Here is an 8645-nt window from a genome sequence, read left to right as displayed (position 1 = left end):
TTTTTTTTTTTTTTTTTGCGGTACGCGGGCCTCTCACTGTTGTGGCCCCTCCCGTTGCGGAGCACAGGCTCCGGACGCGCAGGCTCAGCGGCCATGGCTCACGGGCTCAGCCGCTCCGCGGCACGTGGGATCCTCCCGGACCGGGGCACGAACCCGCGTCCCCTGCATCGGCAGGCGGACTCTCAACCACTGCGCCACCAGGGAAGCCCCATGCAGTATTTTTGAAAATCAAAAGTAACGCCTCAAATCCAGGATGAACAAAATATCAAAGTTTTAAATACAGGCAGCATGGGTATTCTGATTTTTCTTTTTGCATCAGGCTCCAGTACAGCTTGGCATGGCATGGTTACAGATCTTTGTTTGAAATTTTAACATTTTTGTTTATCTTGGATTTTTGGCATTAATTTTTATTTTTTTCAATTGCATCAAAATACTGTTTTCTTGATCACTGAGTGTTTTTGGCATCCCCTTAAATTTGGTATGCAAGGTGAGTGCCTCCTTGCTTAACCCTGGTCCCAGCCCTAGTGGGGCCGCCCACAGGGTGGGGCAGGGCTGGCAGGGAAGTCCCCAGGCCAGTGCGGACGATGGGGGTGACAATCACATCCGTAATGAAATGACATCTAACATGCACTGAGGTCTCTGGGCCAAGCACTGTTCTCGAGCCCTCCCGTCCTTCCTTCTGGATCACCTACTATATGCTGAGCGCTCAGGATAGAGCAGACCGATACACTTCCCTGCCACTCAGAACCCACATCCCGGTTTGGGCAGAGAGATGATAAAAGAATAAAATGCGTGAGAATCGGCAAAATGTGAGGCGCGCAGTGCTACAGGCTAAAGAGAAGAAATAACGAAGAAGAGAAGACATGAACCATGTTTTAGGCACGGTCACCAAGAATGACATCCCTGAAACGCCACGACCACCCAGGAGGGAGAGTTATTACTCAGCCCCATTCTCAGATGAGGAAACTGAAGCAGCCTGCCCAGGAAGTGACAGCTGGGTTCCCAGCCTGCCCCGGCTGGTGCCAGCGGGCTTTTTATTGTGGGGAGGGAGAGGGAGGGGAGAAGCGGGAAGACATCACGTAGAACCAGATGGAATGAGGGCACCAGGACTTCTTTCTCCACTTAAAGGGGCCGCCTTGACTGTACGTTGGGCAGGACTGTCTCCGCCTCCCTAATGGGAAAGGCCAGGTTGGCTCAGCCTGGCCACCACCGGGCCCCACCCGACCAGGGACAACCCCCCCTCCCCCGCCCCGGGTAGGGGCCCTTTAAGGCCGTCCCCCCCCCCACCCACCCCCGGAGCTGGCAACGTGACCGCCTCCCTCAAGTGTGCAAATTCATTCATGCAGGGGCCCCTGCTGACTCACGCTTATGAAAGTGATTTTCCTGGCCCCGCCCACCGCCCGCCTCCTCCCAACTCGTGAAATACCCTCGCTTCCCGGCCTCTCATAGCCTCTTGGATCCCCACGGGGTAATGGGTGTCCTGCTCCCTCGGCCGGCACCGTAAGCCCTGGTTCTCCGAGTGCCTGACCAGGCCAGGCTCACGAGTGTCCTCGACCCCTGCCCGTCAGGTGAGTGGCCCAGGCGAGGCATGCGGGGGAGGTGGGAGAAGCTAGTCCCTCCCAGGCAGGGGTGGCCACGGGGCCCTGGAGCCACACAGGCTCCCCGGACCAGCATGATCGCCCCCACCCCAGGGTCCTCCCTTGCCCTCCTGGCCATGCCCATCTCCAGGTGCCTGGCACCCTCAGCTGACAGCTGCCCTGCCCGCTTGGAGTACACCCCAGCCCATGTGATGCTCCTCTGGGCAGGAAAGAGAGGTGTGGCCAGCCCGGGCAGGCTGCCCGGCGCCCCGAGGCCACTGGGTCACAGAGGCAGGCTCGGTGCTGCCCTCCGGGACCCCGCCTCTCCTGCTTGCAGGGGACAGAGGTCCCAGGCACCTGCCCTCGGCTCCCGCCGCAGGGTCCCGGGGACCTGGCTTCTCCCAGGAGGGTTGGGGTGCCCAGAATGAGGGGCCCCAGAGGGTCTGGGGAGCCTCGGAGCTCTTGGGGCTCCAGACGGGGGAGGCTCCAGGGGGAGGTGGTGCCACGGGGCTTTCGCTGGGGTTAAGGCGTCACCCTGGCGACTGGCAGCGCCTCCTCAGCGCCCAACCTCCCCCCCCCCCCCCCCCCCCCCCCCCCCAGCCCTTTCTTGGTGGCACTGTTGTCATGCTGTTTTCCTCAGAGAGCACTCACCCCGCCTCTGACAGGTATCAAGGGGCAGGATTAGGACTCAGGGGCGTGGTCTCCAACAGTCCTGGGAAAGACACCTGCTCCCTCCTGACCCCAGTTTTTCCCTCTGGGCAATGGGGATAAGAAAACCCACGGGGCAGGGGGGGTGGGGGGTTGTCATTAAAGTGAAATGAGCAAAAAGCCACCACAGGTACTCAGTAAATGTAGCCATACAGGTGCCCTGAGTCTTAGAGCGGTTTCAAGCTTTGATAACCCTAGAAGTTCCAATGCTGCAAACTCCAAAGAAAGAAAGAGAAAATAATTGCACCTCGGAAGGTGCAGTTATTCCCAGTTCTTTTAGGCTTCTTTTCTCTTGTGAACTTGAATGAGTTTTCAATGTTAACTTTTTTCGGTGGACATTTGCCATCTCCAACCAGAGGAACTCCAACAAAACGTTCGCATTAAAAACTGACCGTTCCAACTCCACAAAACTAAAAAGCATAGCAGAAATGGGAAGTTAAACTTTCAAATGAAAGTTGGCTGCATGCGTTCTTCCGAGGTTTTGAGAGCTTTGTCTCAGGACTTGGGGCTGTATCGCTGCACAGGAAGTAACCTCTCAGGTCAGCCTCTGGGTGGTGACCTCATGTGTGTGGCATCCAGAAGCTTCTGGCAGCGAGCACTGGACTTGGAGTCCAAAAGCTCTGGTGGTAAATGGGGCCCCTTTGCCTCCGGGAAGCGTGAAAAGGGGGCAGTCAGTTCTGATTCCTCATCTGTAAACGGGGGCTTCTGCAAGTACCCTCCTTACTGGCTCTGGGAGGATTCAAAGGGACTGGGATCCTCAATCCTTTACTGAAGCTTCAGGTAAAGGACTTGGCCCGGGGTGGGCACTCCATGGGCGCGGGGAACAGGTTGACACCCATTGTGGGAGGCTATGGGGTGTCTAGGTGGTCTGAGCCCTCAGTGAACAAACTAGTTTCATGACCCACTGGCTCTGTGACCAGGGGGGCATGGCCTCACCTCCCTGAGCCTCAGTTTTCCGGTCTGTAAAGTGGGCTCCATGAGGATTAAAGGAGCCGATGCAGAAGGAGCATCTTGCAAGGACATCACCTGCGTCCCGTTGCTGCTATTCCTGGGGACTGTGAGGACGTGCAGTGCAGGGCCCTGGGGCTGTTTGAAGGAACCAGGAGGAAGAGTTCTGGGAAGCACAGCCCTCCTCCCCGGGGCCACCAGGCACACCCAGCGGCCGGTGGTTAGTGAGAAACTGTGCCCTCCCAGCTGCGAGCATTGGCCACCTGGCCTCCCTCCCCCGACACCAGCGCTGGGACAGAGCAGCAGGGTGGGCAGGGATGGATACGCGTGCTACACTCAGCCGGGTAGGAGGGGCCTCTGTCACACACTGTCACACTGTCACTCCAGCTCGGGGGGCACAGAGAAGACTCTGGAACAGGCCATCCGGGCTCAAACCCAGCTCGGCCTGCGCGAGCTGGGGCAAACTCCTCGCAAACCGTACGGGGCTGTGAGAAGCTCGCTGGGCCTCAGTTTCCCCGTCTGTAACACGAGAGTGATTGCGAGAGTCCTTATAACAACGCAGTTAAATACGGATTAAGTTAGTTAATGCGCATGAAGTGTTTCGAGCATGCCTGTCACCTGGCTGACTCCATGGAAGTACGGAAATGTTGGTCATTCTGTGTCGTTGTTGGCAGTGGCAGTGGTGTCACCCCAGAATCCTCTTCCCAGGCAGACAGCCTGGGCCCCTGCAGGGAACCAGGCGTGGAGAGAGCCACGTGGTCCCTGATGGGGAACACGGGGCTCACCAAGACGGGACGAGGAGGCTGTCCCAGCCCAGGCCCCAGCTGAGGTGAGGAAGGCCATTCTCAGGGGACCTGAGGGCACTGGGGAGGGAGTCCTTAAATGTCACATCCCCCTGTGTGACACTGGAGACACCCTTCACCCTCTGAGCTTCCCTTTCCTCACCTGCCAGATGGCGGTGACGCCGCCCACCTCTCAGGGTGCCCGAGAGTCCCAGATGCTACGGCTCAGGTGGGAGCTCCTCTCCTCGCAAACTGCGAAGTGCTGTGCGAAGGTCCATTGTTGTTGCTGTGGGAGTGACACCCAGGCCCTCCCACCAGCCTGTCTGGGCGGTTGTCCCTCGCCCCTCTGCTCGGGACCTACCTGCCCAGCGGTGGACACTGGTGTTGCTGTCATTCTGCGCACATCAGAGGTCGTACGCTGGCCTCGGCTGTGTTTCACCAGCCTGTTCAAGATTTTCAAAAAGTGTGAATTAGTTGCCCACTTTTCCAAATCAGAGAACTCACATTAAAAACCCAGATTTCAGCCTTTTCTGGAAGAATCCTGAAGGCCAGCGATGCCGGGCCCCCATCCCTGGCTGCTCTGGGTGGTCTGGGCCCTGTGCCCTCCATTCACCCTTTTACTTGCTACCAGCCCCATGTCTCCCTGGGGACAGGCCAAGCAGCGTGCACGGTGCATTCAGGCAAAGCCTCGGCACCATTAGCCCTGGATTTAAAAGTCGGCTGCGTGATACTGAGCAACTTGTGCGACTTCTCCGAGCCCCAGTTTACCCATCTGTAAGTGGGATAATAGCACCGGCAGTGCTTTCTGCATAGGGTCAGTGAGAGGAGGACATGAGAAAAAACATGTCAAATACCTGGGACATAGAAAGTGCTAAGTGTCTGCCTGCTCCTCACATGCTCGTGTGCATGTTGCCCTGTGGTGGTCGGGACAGCAGGGCTGCTGGACAGTGGGTGAGGCCAGGGCCCCCGTTAGCTCGTCTAGGAGCATGTGGAGAAGGTGGGTCTGGACTCTCCTCAGGCACCTGCAGCCCTAAGAACGGGGTTTGGGTCTCTCTGAGTGATTTGGGCTTGTGGCCAGCAGGGGGCGCTGGTGCTCCAGAGACAAGCAGGTTTGCATGCATTTCTCCCCAAACCAAGGGGCTCAGGCTTCCGTGGTTTCTGCATGTCCACCTGTTCTAGCCCAGCCTCTGGAGGAGACAGTGAGCTCTGGTCTCTTCCCGGTGGCCCGTTTTCTCGAGGCAGTTGCTTCACGTACAGTACCTGTGTCCGCCACCCCCACCCCCGCCTCCAACAACCCCATGGGGTAGAGACGATTATTATTCCCATTTTACAGATGAGGAAACTGAGACCCAGAGAGGTCGCCAGTTCAGAAGTGCCTCTCCAGGGCCAAGTCCACTGAAGACCCGCGGGCCGGATTGTGGGGTGAGGGCTGTGGCAGTCACAGAAGTGCTGGGCAGGGCTTGCCCACAGTTGGGCAGAGGGGGGCCTCATGGAAGCTGAATAAGCTTCGAGGACAGTTACTGCCCCTGATGAGATGGGGAGTGTGGAGTGAGGGTCAGAGAGAGGAGGTGACCAGGCTGGGGGAGATAGCCCTGCATAATTGGACCTGTTTAGAGTATAGCAGGTATGAGAGGGGAGTGTCATCCTGATAAGACTCAGGGAGGACCTTGGACTTGATCCTGAGGGCCACAGGAGGTCACCCTGCAGCTGGCAAGTGAGTGCATGACACCCCGGCTCACCGAGGGGCCCCTCCTCCCCTGTGCCCCCAGGTTGCTGCCAGCCCCAAGCCCCCCCGAGAGCCCCAGCCATGAGCAACGGATGGAAGGACCACCTTGGTGCCAGCAGCTCAGAGCCCCTCCCGGTCGTCGTCATCGGTGAGTGCCGCCCAGGGTGGGGGAGGGGCCGCCCTGAGCCCCAAGGGTTAGAGGTCAGGAGCGGGCAGGCCCCGGAGCGGTCACTCTGTGCCCAGTGCTGTGCTCAGCAATTTATAAAACATCATCTGAGTAGCCCTCCCAAGAACCCTCCAGGCAAGAGCAGGGTGCTCTGCAGGGCTTGCGCAGTAGGGGCGGGGCAGGGCGTCGGGGGACTGGTTCTGTGCCTGTGCCCGTCCTGTGCTTTCCCTGTGCCTGCGTGCCTGTGTGACGGGGACGCAGCCGAAGCATGTGGTCCTGCCGTCAGGTCTGAACCAATGGGGGACGGAGGGCCCCTCCCTCCGGGCAAACACCAGGTCGAACCACATGAAATGGCCATTTTCGTAAGTTAAAAACAGTTGCGCGTCGGCCGTTTCATAGGGTTTGTCTGAACGGCTAGCTGTCTACGTGTGAGTTAAGACTGGGAACAGCACAACATAAGACAGGAAAGACAGAGAAGAACAGGAGTGATGTCATGAGGTTAAGTGCCCCAAAAGTGCCTCTGACAAGCAGTGTGGTTCATCCAGACCTGGGGGCAGGCGGCCCCACAGGTGGCTTAGCGCCCACCCTGAGCACCCTTGGCCCCCGAGCTCACCCCCAGAGCACGTAGCCATCTGTGCTGTAATATTTTACACATCCCTCTGACCGACCTGACCCCACTGTCAGCTCTCAGTAATCTCAGGATCTCAGTCATGCCGCTGTGTGACCACGGGCAAGTCAGTTAACCTCTCTGTGCCCCAGCTTCCTCAAATAGAAAAGGAGGAAAAGTAGCACGTGTCTGGCTCAGTGCGCTCGGGGCTATGCAGGGGCCTGGTACCGCAGCAGCGGATGTCAGTTTCTTATTATTTTGTTGTTATTAAAATCGCTTGACACATAGTAAGCACTCAGTAACTGTCAGCGGTTATTTCCACAACTTTGTTGTTGTTCAAGTGGTGTAGTGCTAATAAATGTTCCATTTTTATTTTTATGCCTGAAGAGCAAATCAATGAACGAGACAGATGGAGACCAAAGCCCTCGGTGGTGGTGGTCTCTCGTGCTCAAAAGCGCTGCCCTCTGACCCCGCCCTCTCTCCCCAGGCAATGGTCCCTCGGGCATCTGCCTGTCCTACCTGCTCTCGGGTTACAACCCCTACGTGAAGCCCGATGCCATCCACCCACACCCCGTGCTGCAGAGGAAGCTCACCGAGGCGCCGGGGGTCTCCATCGTGGACCAGGTGGGCTTGAGCTCCGCGTGGGAGGGACACCCCCATTGCGGGGAAACTCTCCCAGGCACAAATCAAAAGGATGCATTTATGAGACATAAGACCAAACGTGCGAGAGCCCACAAAATCAGCCACAGAAACTGGGGAAGAGGAATCACAGCTGTCTTTGAAGACTTACAAATCCCACATCAGCTTGTCTCAGCTCCCCTAGACCAGTGCTTCTAAACCCAGGGATGATTTCCGCCCCCGCCCCCCGGGACACTTGGCCACCTGGAGACAGTGTCGGTTGTCACGACCAGAGTGGTGACGCCACAGGCGTAGAGGGTCGAGGCCAGGGATGCTGTTAAACATCCTACGATGCACAGGACAGGCCCCACCACAAAGGATTATCCAGCCCAAAGGCCAGTTGTGCCACAGCTGAGAACCCCTGCCCTAGATTATTGCAGGTCCACCAGCCCCTGCTCAGGAGGGCTCACCAACCTCCCCTCCACGCCCCTCGCCTTCCAGGAGGCCACTCAGTGTCTGCCCCCCACTTCAGGCAGCATCCATCCTCCTGGGCCCCTCCCAGCGTCAAGCTGGTGGGTGAGGAAGTAAGTTGGCATTGGGTCTAGATAGGCATTTTCCAGACTGCCTTCTACAGCAGGGGTTGCCCCCGCGGGGGACCCCCCCCCCGCCCAACCTGGGCCACACAGCAGGAGGTGAGCAGCAGGCAAGTGAAGAGAAGCTTCATCTGCCTCTCCCCATCGCTCCCCGTCGCTCACATGACCGCCTAAACCATCCCCCTCCGCCCCACCCTCGTCTGTGGAAAAATTCTCTTCCACGAAACCAGTCCCTGGTGCCAAAAATATTGGGGACCACTGTTGTACAGGACAGCCGTCCCTCGGTATAATATGCAGAGAAAAATGTCCCTGCTCCAGTAAATCTGAAAGACACTGGGTTTGGCAAAATTAAACGGGTAAGTGACAGCTGCAGGACTTGTCAGAGCCTTTAATTTGCTGATGTGCACTATCTCCTTTTGAGAGGCAGCATTTCCCAACCTTATCTGACACCCTGATACTAGGGTGGAAAGGCAGGACCAGGTGGCCTTCCTCCAGTGGGCCCTCTGACTTGTGTCCCCCTGCCCAGGACCTGGATTACCTGTCCGAAGGCCTTGAAGGCCGGTGCCAAAGCCCTGTGGCCCTGCTGTTTGATGCCCTCCTGCGCCCAGACACAGACTTTGGGGGCAACGTGGAGTCTGTCCTCACCTGGAAGCACCAGAAGGAGCGAGCCATCCCCCACCTGGTCCTGGGCCGGAACCTGCCAGGGGGCGCCTGGCATGTGAGTGGGGCCCAGAAGGGGTGAGGGGACTTGAGCCAAATCTACATGAAGTCTGGGGGAGGGGGAGGGGAGGGGAGGGGGAGGGGAGGGGGAGGGGCGGGGGAGGGGCCGGGGCGGGTCCCTCCCCCTCCCTAACTCGGGTTAGGACCCTTCCCTTGCCCACCTTTCCCTATTCACCTCCCCCTCCCCCCACCCCTCAGCC

General features: G+C 58.2%; 1 protein-coding gene across 5 annotated transcripts in view; it reads left to right on the top strand.

The window, feature by feature from the left end:
* The first annotated feature begins 1435 nt into the window (after positions 1–1435).
* OSGIN1 (oxidative stress induced growth inhibitor 1) overlaps positions 1436–8645 on the top strand; it is an 11292-nt gene continuing 4082 nt past the window's right edge. Inside the window, exons 1-5 of one of the 5 annotated variants that reach the window (XM_029213437.1) lie at positions 1446–1568; positions 5349–5437; positions 5785–5889; positions 7002–7138; positions 8252–8443. In XM_029213437.1, coding sequence (XP_029069270.1) covers positions 5823–5889; positions 7002–7138; positions 8252–8443 — 396 coding nt within the window. In that variant the 5' untranslated portion in view covers positions 1446–1568; positions 5349–5437; positions 5785–5822. The other 4 variants (XM_029213436.1, XM_029213438.1, XM_029213435.1 and 1 more) reach the window with 4 other exon arrangements.

This window comes from Monodon monoceros, unplaced genomic scaffold (genome assembly GCF_005190385.1).
Source record: "Monodon monoceros isolate NGI ecotype Baffin Bay Population unplaced genomic scaffold, NGI_Narwhal_1 Super_Scaffold_10, whole genome shotgun sequence".
Classification (NCBI taxonomy): Eukaryota; Metazoa; Chordata; class Mammalia; order Artiodactyla; family Monodontidae; genus Monodon; species Monodon monoceros.
Note: the sequence above shows the minus strand (reverse complement) of the source record. Positions and strands in the feature narration are given on the sequence as shown.